The sequence below is a fragment of the Theropithecus gelada genome, chromosome 9, assembly GCF_003255815.1.
Source record: "Theropithecus gelada isolate Dixy chromosome 9, Tgel_1.0, whole genome shotgun sequence".
NCBI lineage: Eukaryota > Metazoa > Chordata > Mammalia > Primates > Cercopithecidae > Theropithecus > Theropithecus gelada.
In genome coordinates, this window is record NC_037677.1 from 90,284,347 (window position 1) to 90,296,786 (window position 12,440).

At 42.3% G+C, this 12,440-nt stretch overlaps 1 protein-coding gene across 3 annotated transcripts; it reads left to right on the plus strand.

The window, feature by feature from the left end:
- Nucleotides 1-461: 461 nt before the first annotated feature.
- Nucleotides 462-10,897, plus strand: SLC35G1 (solute carrier family 35 member G1). 3 transcript variants are annotated; one of them, XM_025395478.1, is made up of 3 exons: nt 462-706; nt 5,368-5,548; nt 7,852-10,897. In XM_025395478.1, the coding sequence occupies exons 1-3, from the start codon at nt 529-531 to the stop codon at nt 8,582-8,584; spliced, it is 1,092 nt and encodes a 363-aa protein (XP_025251263.1). In that variant the 5' UTR covers nt 462-528; the 3' UTR covers nt 8,585-10,897. The 3 variants fall into 3 exon arrangements, with proteins under 3 accessions (XP_025251263.1, XP_025251264.1, XP_025251266.1); XM_025395479.1 differs by having other exon boundaries at nt 5,371-5,548; XM_025395481.1 differs by having other exon boundaries at nt 462-655.
- The last annotated feature ends 1,543 nt before the right edge of the window (nt 10,898-12,440 follow it).

Below are 12,440 nucleotides of genomic sequence, written 5' to 3' on the forward strand. Positions count from 1 at the left end.
AAAATTCTACCCTCCTTGGTAAGCGGCAAAGAGACAACACGGGAAACAAAACCAAACCCTAGACCATTTAAAGAAAAGCATAGTGCTTTGTAAAATCTTCGGGGTATCCCAGAGGTGCTGAAAGCGTGGCTACATCAATAAATAAACGCCCACTCTTTGAGCCTCCTGAAAAGGCGGCCACATGACAGACAGGTTGGGAACCTAGCGCCCCTCCTTGCCTGTGCCATGACAGACAGGTTCAGTGTGACTTGCCAAGGATGGCTCCAAGCAGCTGGGCCGTCCAGCCTGCCCGCAGCAGAGGGTTGGACGCCTCAGGGCCAGCTGTGGGCACCACAGAACCACCAGGGAGGCGGCGGGTCTCCCCAGGTTAAGAGGCCAGCGGAGGACGCGCGCGGTCCACTTGGGGGAGGGTGCGGGAGGGCCGGGCGCGCATGCGCACGGGCGCCACGCACGCCGGAAGAGCCGGCAGCCCGGGCGCTGCTGCTGGCGCCAGACTGCCCTGGCCGATGGTAGATCGCGAGCCCTGAGATGCGGCCTCAGGACAGCGCCGGGGCCGTGGAGCTGGAGGAGCCCGGGCTGCCGCTGACGGACGATGCACCCCCGGGCGCCAGTGAGGAGCCGGCGGCCGCCGAGGCAGCGGGGGCGCCAGACAGCGGCAGGTGCTGGCTCTGCCTTTCCTCGCCGTGTTGCTCCCGCACCGAGCCGGGTGAGTGCACGGTGTGGACCGGGCTGTGGTCTCGCTCCGGGGTCCCGAGCGGGCGCCGGCGGATTGGGGTTCCAGCAACCCGGGCACAGTGCCCACCGCGCCTCCGTCCCCACCGCGCCTCCGTCCCCACCCTGCCCGGGGCTCGGGAAACCCCTGGAGCTGTGAGCTGGGGGGGCTGCAAAGCGGAATTCCCGGCGCCCCAGCCGGCGCCAAGACGGAAGAAACTTTCCGATTGCTTGCAGTCCTTTTGGGATTCCCAGGCTGTTCCTGTATTAGTGCCGGGGCAGGGCTGTGGAGTCAGATTGCAGTTTGGCGTGCCCTCCCCGAGGTCTTAGGTGGGGGGTCAGCGAGAGAGGCCATCCTGCAGTAGGGCGAGGTTGCGAGGAAGCTGACCCTGAAAAGTGATCCCGGTGGTTGAGGGTTCTCTCCGAAAAGGAAGCTGAAAAGCATCGAGTCTAGAAAACATGTTCGTCCTAGAGTTTTAGAATCTTGGAAAGGCAGAGATAAGTGGGACCACTCGTTTTTAACCTTTAGGGATACAAGGACTTTTTAGCGAACGATGCAGAACAAGGCATATCTTGTTAAGAAGCTCACAGCCCCGTCCCCAAAGCCAGGGAACCCTCGTGAAGAACACTTTATGTTCAATCTCCGTCCTTCGACACATGAGAAAAGTGAGGCCCAGGAAGGTGAGGGCTTTGGGGTTTCTGTTTTGTCTCATCCAAGATGTGGAATGTGGGGGTGAGATGGGGCGCATGTCCAGGGAGCACCAGGGTTAGGATCCCAGCTTGCCATGTACCAGCCTAGGGCCCTTTCCACTGGCCACAAGTGCTTCTTCAAGCACATTCCTCTTAGAAGTCGACCATCTACCAGGAGCAGCTTCCTGCAAGAAGAAGGGAATTGGCAAATCTCCTTTTAGGACAGTTACACGGCCTGCACCACCTTGTCCTCTGAGTCACCTCCCCTAAGTGTGACCCTGGATTTCTGTTCCTCTTGTCTCACTGCACTTTCCCCTCCTCCCTTTGTGCGCTTTCCACAAGTTAGACAGACTCTAGGAAGACGATTCTTGCTCCATTTCTGTCCTAAAGGCAAACCAAAATGATCAGACTTGTGATCATTTATAAATGGGCTGGTGCCTCTAGAACAGGGGTTACGCCAGGCTGAATTGAACAGATAAGCAACCTTTGAAAAGGTCAGTTTCTCACCTGTCACCCTCTGGCTGAGTGTCCTTCTGGTGGCATGCTGAATCAGTCCATGCCAACTCTTAGGAGTTTCCCCTTTTTGTGAATGGAAGAGGAATACTCTACCCCCAGGCAGCTCATGGCAAGATGAGATACTTATGTGAGTCTATCTAAGAATCTTGTGGGTGTTTAACTTCAAAGAAAGTTTCTACCAGTAAGACTTATTGTAAGGTGACAAGATAGTATTTTGGAAAGAAAATTGACATAAAAACACTTTACTGTTGTCATTGAACTTTGTGACACCTCTTGTTCTAACTGCTTATCTCAACAAAGCTTTTTTCAAATTCTGGTTGGAACTGTTACCCATATGTCTTATATTCTTGGATGACCTTAACAGACAGCATACAGCTGTCCCAAGACATCTCCTTACTTTCTTCAGGGACAGTGTGGGTCTTAGACTGAAGCAAGGAGAAGTAGTTTCTTAGGCCTGTGCCTCATATTCTCTTAAAGGAGTTAGTGATTGAGTGTAGCAGTGGTTCTCAAACCAGTGGAGTCTTTTAGAGTTACAGATATTCTATTTCAGTGGGTCTGAGATGGGGTTTGAGAATTAATTTTTTTTTTGGAGACAGGGTCTTACTCTGTCACCTAGGCTGTAGTGCAGTGGCATGATCACAGCTCACTGCAGCCTTGACCTCCCTGGCTTACTCGATCCTTTCATCTAAGCCTCCCAAGTAGCTGGAACCACAGGCACACACCACTACACCCGACTAATTTAAAAATATATTTTGCATTGATGAGGGGGTTTCCCTGTGTTGCCCAGGCTGGTCTCAAACTTTCGGGCTCAAGAGATCCTCCCACCTTGTCCTCCCAACGTGTTGAGATTACAGTTATGAGCCACTGCACCTGGGAATTAAAATTTTAAGTGTTATTCAGGTGATTCTAATTCCCAACCAGGATTGCAAATCACCAGCTTAAAGCAGAGGATAGAAAAGCTGAGCAACTTTGCGGTTTTCTTCTAAGTGAGGAAATTATACCATGGCCACTTACCTCATTTGAATAATTTGAGTTACCAAATTATTATATATGCTTGCAGTGAGATATGAACATGGAACATAAACAAATGCCTCTTTCCATTATGCTAGTCGTGCTCATCTCCATTGACAGGATTGAAATGATTCAGTAAGAGACTGAGGTTTGTCTGAGTGGAGCCAGTCCTCACCCTCATTAACAAATCATCAAATGCAGCGAAGCCTTCTAATGTCTGTCCCTTCCCAGTTGGAAAGCATGAGCCTTAAGTGTTTATAGGCAAGAAAATATATGTGTATGTGTTTTAAGGGAAAAGGTCACCAGGGCCAAGGGGGTGCAATTAATTTTTAAAGAGTTAAAATATTTAATGTTACGTGAAAATATTCCTGGGGAAAAATTAGCAAGTTTATGTTGGAGAAGATACTTGAAACATAGAGCAGGGAGATGGTTTCTGTCCTCGATCTTCTCGTTCTGTTCTGTTTGAGGGTGGAGTTTCTATGTAGGGGTTGAGTTTCTTTTAAGAAAACACTGTTTTACTTGGAACTGAATTCTGAAATTTCAGAGGTCAAACCCTAAGGCTGACCACAACCAAGGCATGTATTTTGTGGTACTTCATTTGGAAGTCTTCTAAAGCTTCCTTCTCATGGGCTGAGTGTGTACAGTTTATTTCTGCAGTATATGAGCACATGGATACAGAACAGAATGAGGATTCTGGCATCTTAAAGGAAGGACGACTGCTAGTTCCAAAACAGTATCTTCAGTTATGCCCCTAGAACAGGAAGAGGTAGAGAATGGTGCCTTTGACCACGAGGCCAGGCTGTAGAATGCCCCAGAAAGCCTGTGCATCAGCATACTTTGGTCCCAGTTTGCAAAGTCATCTCACTGACCTGAAGATGTGTAAATGTATTACCTGGTGTTTACATTTATCAGAGAAGGGCATTTTTAAAAACATTACACAACACTGTTTTATAGCTATCACATTGTAAAGTCCTAGATTGGAATGATAACATGAGTTTTCCTACAAATTGCTCATATCCACTCACCCTTCAGTTCCACTGTGCTCTTAATCAATGAGGACCACTTGTGTTTCCTTTTTTTTTTTTTTGAGACGGAGTCTTGCTCTGTTGCCTGGGCTGGAGTGCAGTGGCGCAAACTCAGCTCACTGCAAGCTCCGCCTCCCGGGTTCATGCCATTCTCCTGCCTCAGCCTCCTGAGTAGCTGGGACTACAGGCGCCTGCCACCATGCCTGGCTAATTTTTTGTATTTTTAGTAGAGACGGGGTTCCACTGTGTTAGCTAGGATGGTCTCAATCTCCTGACCTTGGGATCTGCCCGCCTTGGCCTCCCAAAGTGCTGGGAAACATAGGCCATCATGCCTGGCCTATGTTTCCTCCTTATCCTCAACCCTGTTTTTGTGTTAATTTCAAAAAAGAATATATCCCGCAGTGTGTGGCCTTTGTTTGTGGGCATTCTCTGCCCACCCTGCTGCTTTTGCTCTCTGAATGACAGAGGAGTAAGACTGAAAGCAGATTCTACTCCTGTGTAGGAAACTAAGACATAGAAAGTGGCTAAACAGAAGTTTAAAGTTCACACAGATTGTCATTAATGACTGAATACTTGATGCCCTGGAGAAAGCACTGGTTTCCTGGTTCAGATCAAGCCAAGAGTAGGGATTAGATGGCAGTTCTGTATAAAGCACTTGGGATCCAAAGGGCTAGATAACCTGCACCCTCCCCTTGAGGAGTTTGTGCTCTGAATGGGAAGATCAGTTGTGAATCATGAAAAGTTATATATAGATTTGATTAACAGTTCAAAATAACAAAATGGAGAACCTTCCCAGACTATGCTATTGCCAATAGTGTTAGACTCTTGAGTTTTTCCCTGAAGTTCTCTCACCTTTCATTCACTGAATAGTTATCCAGTGTCTTCCATGTGCCAGGCATGAACAAGACAGCAAGATCCCAGCCCTGGAAGAGCTCACAGACTTGGGAGAAGTCAAATAATCAACAGATAACTGTATAACCCAATCAGAACCCATTTTCCAGAAAAGAACACTTTCTTCATAAAGCCAGTTTCACCAGTGAGATGGCATAAGACATCATTTGGAAGGATTTTTTACTTGCCATCTTGACAAGTTTTTCTTAAAGATTTCTCTCACCAACTTGGCAAGCATTCTACTTCTTGACTTGTAAGTGAGGAATGATTCTTCAGTGAGCCATAGGAAAACCATTTGATAGGGTGAAATGGCATTTTAAAAATGCAGGTTTAAATTGTTGTCCTCATCTATGGTTCTTCATAATTGATGATGAAAATGGTACAGGCCCAGAGAAATGATATGCTTAGGAGGTAATATAGTCTATTAACCTTTGACACGGCTCCATTTTTCCCAGTATCTAAGCGAAGAATGATAAAACATACACTTGGAAGCAAGGACTAACCAGAATTTAATCTTTTTCAGAAGCCAAGAAGAAAGCACCCTGTCCTGGACTTGGCTTGTTTTACACATTATTGTCTGCCTTCTGTTTCTCAGTGAGCTCTTTATTGGTTAAAAAAGTGCAAGACGTCCATGCTGTAGAGATTAGTGCATTTCGATGTGTGCTCCAAATGCTAATTGTTCTCCCTTGCTTAATATACAGAAAGTAAGTATTTTTTAACTGCAAAGTGGAAGATATTAATAAATGTGTGTGTATCTTTTCACCTGCCTATAATTACTCTACAGTATCTGCTTTATCCCTCTCATACACTTACCAGTTCCTATGCCCCTTGGTTCTGCTTAATGAAAAGTCATAAGCATCCACCCATAGAAGATTCTGCCATAAGCATAAACCACATACCCAACAAAGTGGGGAGAAAGAAATTTTGTTGTTCACCACCTCCCCTTTTGAAAACAGAGCTTTCTTTGTATAATTCCTCTTGTCTTGTATCACCCTCCCTTCTTTCCTTTGGCATAACTACTGTTTGGAAGAAAAAGATGAATGAAAAGAAGTAATAGTGTATCCTAGTGTCAGAAGTTTTTTTTAGAACGAGCTGCTTTCTTACCAGGGCAAATAAAATATTATAATAATAATATTTAGGTATTCCTCAAAAGGTGATGGGGTAACCCTGAGCAAGGTTACCTTCATATTCAGTTTCCTCTTTTGTAAACTGGAGGGAATGATACTGTGTGACCTCTGCCCTACAAGGTGATAACAAGGGTCCAATAAGATTTATTACAGGGTGGAGTGCCTTGCGTAGAACATAACAGCATATGAAAATTGTCTCTATTCCACCCTCTCTGTTCTCTCCCAACCCAATTCCTCTTTTCCTTCCCTGTTGTACTGCCCACCCTGCCTGGCTTAAAATTATGCTTCCTTCAACCATTGTAACCTCCATATACCTCAGTGTATTTAGAACCCTGAGAGAGAGACCAGTTGGGTCCTTAGTGGCTGCCTGGCTCTTTGTCTCTTTGGGCAAAAAAGCCTACACCCCAAATGAAAAGCTTTAGTCACTTGTCACCAAAGTCTGCTTGTATCTCTAACATGGTGCAGACTCGCTTAGAAGAGTTTCACTCCATATCCTAAGGATTTGGTGGGAAAAGTGAAAATCTGCTAATATCTGCAAATTTCTCTCAATGTGGACAAGTCACACTATTTTAAGAAATGATGGTAGGGCTTTAGAAATTTCTAAGGGTAGCAGTACAACACTGATGCCAACATAATTATCTTCCCCATTTTGAAATAAAGATATTGTCAGGGGAAGAACAGTGGAAGAATGTTGTTAAAATCCTTGGTCCTAATCTGTTTTGACCCATTTTATGTTTTATTATCATGGAAGACTCTTTGCTTCTCAAAGTATGGGCCAATTGTGACCGTGCTTTTATTTTAACTCCAAGATACCCGGGGTAGCCTAGATGATGATCTAATGAAGTCTAGCCCTGCAACAAGTCAGCAAGTTGCACCTAGACAGGAACCTACACAGAGTGGGTACTTAGTAAATATTTATTGAAAAGAATTTGAATAGCAGTAAGCATGGTTTTCCAAACACTACATGTTCTTTTTCAGTGCGTTTTGACTCCTCATGAGAACGATGAAAACTTGTCTCATATTCAATGACTAAAATAAATTTTAGCAGTGTTTCAAGTTTTATAGAAAAATTCATGAGATTGAGAATCAGCATTAGCTGGGTCTAAGTTTCCTTAAACAGGGCAGCTGAATCTTGACCTTGTATTTATTGTAAAAGTGGTATGTTTTCTTTATAGAAAATTTGGAGAAAACAAATATAAAGAAGGAAAATTACCTATGAGTTTATCTATTAAGAGATAAACGTGATTAACATTTAGTTTATTTTCCTTTTTGTCCTTTTTGCAAGCATATATGTATACATATACATGGGATACATATCTATATTAATTGAATTACAATTTTACTATGTATGTAATTCACTTGCACTGGTATTGCTTTTACTGTGAACGCTTTACTGTCATTTTTTTTTTTTGAGACAGTCTTGCTCTGTCACCCAGGCTGGAGTGCAGTGGCCGGATCTCAGCTCACTGCAAGCTCCTCCTCTCGGGTTCACGCCATTCTCCTGCCTCAGCCTCCCGAGTAGCTGGGACTACAGGCACCCGCCACTTCGCCTGGCTAGTTTTTTGTATTTTTTTTTGTAGAGACGGGGTTTCACCATGTTAGCCAGGATGGTCTTGATCTCCTGACCTCATGATCCGCCCGTCTCGGCCTCCCAAAGTGCTGGGATTACAGGCTTGAGCCACCGCGCCCGGCCGACTGTCATTAACTATACTTAGAAAATACTATTTTAAAAGGTATATAATATTCATTTGTGGATATTAATTTACTATTCCCTTATTTTTTGATATTTAGTACTTTTAAAGTAATGTTTAATTACAAATTGTAATTTAAAAACAAATGTTAATTTCATTTAATATGCATTTCTTCATTTGAATTTACAGAACTGGGTTTATAGGCCCAAAAAGTCATCGAATTTTCCTCATTCTCAGAGGAGTCCTTGGTTCTACCTCCATGATGCTTATATACTATGCTTTCCAGACAATGGCCCTCGCTGATGCCACAGTTATCACGTTTAGCAGTCCAGTGTTTACGTCCATATTTGCTTGGATATGTCTCAAGGAAAAATATAGCCCTTGGGATGCTCTTTTCACCATGTTCACAATCGCTGGAGTGATCCTTATCGTGAGACCACCATTTTTGTTTGGTTCTTCGGGGATCGAAGAAAGCTATTCAGTCCACCTTAAGGGAACATTCGCAGCAATTGGACACGCCGTGTTTGCTGCATCGACTCTAGTTATCCTAAGAAAAATGGGAAAATCTGTGGACTACTTTCTGACCATTTGGTATTATGTAGTACTTGGCCTCGTTGAAACTGTCATCATCCTCTTTATATTAGGAGAGTGGAGTCTGCCTTACTGTGGGTTGGACAGGCTATTTCTCATACTCATTGCGCTCTTTGGTTTGGGGGCTCAGATATTTATCACAAAAGCACTTCAAATAGAAAAAGCAGGGCCAGTAGCAATAATGAGGACAATGGATGTGGTCTTTGCTTTTATCTTTCAGATTATTTTCTTTAATAATGTGCCAACATGGTGGACAGTGGGTGGTGCTGTTTGCGTAGTAGCCAGTAATGTTGGAGCGGCCATTCGTAAATGGTACCAAAGTTCCAAATGAAGCATCATTGCAGAAATACATATTTTTTTCAAGTACACCATCACCTAATTCACAGACAGCATATGCACACATCTGGAAAATCTGCATTTGCTTCGTTGGTTATATTTAATAAATTTCCTAAAGTACCATTTTTGAATATAGTATGTCTTTAATTAGTTAAGAATAGCTAGTCTGTTTGGTGTAACAATATTTTGGTAGCTTTGGTTTTGTTTTTTTGTTGTTGGGGTCGAGTTGCTGAGAGGAGAGCTCATTGTTTGAAGAAAAACCAAAAAATTTTATGGCTAGTAATATTATATGTAATTTTTAAAATGTATTTTTGGTACTGATGGGATATGGGTGGGGAGGCTATTTTAGATATTCTTTTAGCAGTGTAGAGCCTAAGAAACTTGGTTCTACCACCATGATCTTTATATACTATGCCTTCCAGACAATTGATAATGCTGCTATAATTAGTATTATGTTGATAATTCATTTGCAACCTTATTCTATTTAGGAGGACGAAGTTGAAGCTTAGAATAGGTGCCTGCTTAATGGTGTTAATAATACAAATGAATTGGCCTTATTTTCAAATATTTTATAAATGATTATCATACTTATAACTCATATTTGTGCCTTTTCATTTTAATGCTGGAATTTTTATTATGTCACCTCTAAAACACTTAAATTGCCAAATTTGGCAAGTAGTTTTCTGTTTCAGTCGCATTAGCAACTGCAGCTAGCATTCTATAATTTTAATTGTCCTCAGTTTTTTTTGAAACTGCTCTAAATTTTTCTTAACATTCCAGGATTTCAGATCTTTAAATCACAAAGAGAAATCTTGGCATGACCAGTGTGCACATTTCCATCCTGAAGTGTTTTCTCTTCACTAGAAATGTGATTTTCTATAAATTCCCCTTGAATTTATAGTGTGATGCCAAATAAAATTTTCTCAGGATCTTATTAGGTTGAACCATATGTAATTGCCAAGATTTTACTATTTTAACTTAAAAAACCATAGTTTCATATGGTTCACCCTAATAGATACCTCCCTTATTCTCTAAATGAAATAGAAGACTTTGGAGTATATGTTTTTAAAGTAATTTTTAAAAATATGATAATGTATTAAACTTATTTTTATAGTTATGAAATTATATGTAATAATGTTTTATGTTATACATTAAAGACTTGTGAATCTATGTTTGATTGACTTTCATAGTTTCCTGCATTGAAATAAAAATCACTATAAATTCTAGTTTATCAGCATGATGCTAAATGTCAGTGCCATACCTTGATGCAGCACCATGACACTAATGCCACGAATTCAAACAGCACATTTTACATCTGGAACTTCATCAGACCAATACTTTGCACTTAGAGAGAATTTAATATCTAGAAAAGCTTGGGAGGTTAGTCAGGACTTAGGGAGTACACAAATGATTCTTTGTTGTAACGAACCCCTTATTGGTGAGGTTGCAGTAGCCTCCAGCTCTTACTGTGTCAGATGAAGCATCTGTCATTATCTTAAGCCCGCAGAGTTGAAAGGTTATAGGCTCTTTCGTACCCTCTCATCATCATTTTCCCAAAGCAAAGAGGAACTTGCCTTCTAGGATTCGTGCCTTGGTGAGAAAGGATCTTTTCCAATAGTTCAGTGGGGGAATTTTTGGCTTGCTGATTTTATCAATTGCCTTGACACCTGACAAATCCTAAATGAAGTCTATGTAGGTAAGTCATCTCTATTTCACCTAATTTACAGTGTTGGAATTTAGACTTGCAAAAACATCACTCTGCAAATACCTTAGATAATCATAGAATCAGGAGCATTTGAGAACTCGGAGGTCTCAGAAATCATCACATAGGGGCTGTGCTCCATAGATAGGGATGATAGAGAGGAGACTGCCCAAGTTGAATTTCCATGGTCTTCCTCCCTCCCTTAGTTCCATGATAAAGTATGGACAGTAAACCACTACTTGAGCCACCTAAGGTGAATTAACTCTCAGGGAACCCTCTTCCAGTTCTTTACCTTGCACAATGAAAGAACCAATGGCACCTAGAAAGTTAAATCCCTTTAGGCCCATACACTAGAGCATGTTTTATTTCAACAATGTGGTTTAAGTACTTGAATGTCACACTATGTGACCGAGGTTAGAGAAAATGTTTCTTCTAGCCCTTGCAGGTATGATTCTTAAACACAATGTCCAAGGTGTATACAAGGATATGTATTGTAACAACTATGGGTATGTATATTTTCAGAGTGTAGTTTCCGTATCTTGAAAAGTAAAATATTTTCATAAATTGTTTTTATAAGTACTAATAAAATAATATGAAAGAAAGCTATATGTTGGTTGTTATGATTATAGCAAACATATAAGTTATTTCCCTTTCAACCCTGTGCTTCAAAATTTATTTTCTATAGGGGATTGACCTCTAGCCATCCAGCTGGGATATAATCTCAAGGTTTAAACTGTTTATCTGACCCGCTTGTACTATCAAGAGGGTCAGATGAACAGTGTAATCTGTTTATCTCTCCAAAATAAAGGCATTAATCTTCTGTCAGTGAGACCTTCATTCTTCTAGACCCTGAGAACTTATAAAGCAGCTTTGAACTCTACTTTTTGTTCCTGTAGCAAATCCGATACTAAATTCTGAAGAGTCTTTCTTGTCTTACTGTCTTCTTACTGTCTTGTGGATTCATTCTTTCCTCACCATTTCCACTGCTACCATCTTAGTCCAAGACTTAACACCTTACACCTGAATTGCCACAACAGTACACTGGTTACCTGCTTCTAGACTCTTTCTTCTACTCTGATTTCTGTCTCAGTGCCAACTCAGTGTTCCTAAAACCCTGCTTTCACTGTTAACTCTGGTTCTCATGAAACCACAGTGATGCCTTATTACACACCATATCACATCAAATTACTCATCTGGCCCTATTCCCAGTTCTCCCACCTGATTTCTACATCTCAACAAAATTGGATACTCCAGTCAGCCTTACCACTAGCTCCCGTGTTTGCCAGTAGAGTCCTTCCTTTGCATTTCCCGCCTGTCCTTACCTTCTCTCATTTACCCTCTAAGGCCTGTTAGCCTCCAATGCCTCAGCTTGGGCTTTTGTTTCTTCTGGACTCTAGCTTCTCCTACATAATCCATCTTGGAAGAGTGGGTAAAGCATTGGATTAGGATCTGAAGATCTAGTATGGTTTTATCACTTTTCAGCTGGGGAAATCACCTAATGCACCTGAGCCTGTTTTCCTCACTTGCCCAGTCCCTCTTGCAAATGAGTGCCATAGAAGGGCTTGTAGACCATTAAGAAGGATGAAAACATAAGTATTGAACTGTGGTTAAGAATGTAGAATTGAGTATTCACTCTCCTCTTCAAAATGAGGCTTATAACAGAGTCCTTATTCCTGAGCAGCCTCACCAGGAACCATAGGAACATGCGTATCAGAATGCAAACTCCATTTGGCCCCCTCCTGCTAGCACAGAATTGTGCTGCTGTTGGAAAGCTTTCACTTCCTAGCTGATCTTCCCAGGTAGGGCTGCCAAGGATCACCAGTCCTTTCATGCGCAGGTGTTGCCACCTTTCCAGTTCTGGCCCTAGCTCTGGTCTTATATGGGTATTATACTTGACTCTGACCTGGGGAATGGGCCTGAATCTTGTGTGTTTCCCGTGCACTACGTACTCAGCATGCTTCTTTTAGCCTCTTATCTATTGCACCCAGTAAGCATAATTAGTCTCTTGAGGGCATTCTAGTAGGAAGAGAGCCAGATGTCCTTGATAACACCCTGGTGTCTGATCTGGTGTGTATGGATCCATGGTCAATAATGGGCATTAGAATTTGGCTATATGGGTGAAGGCTGGATATACGAATCCTGGGCACTA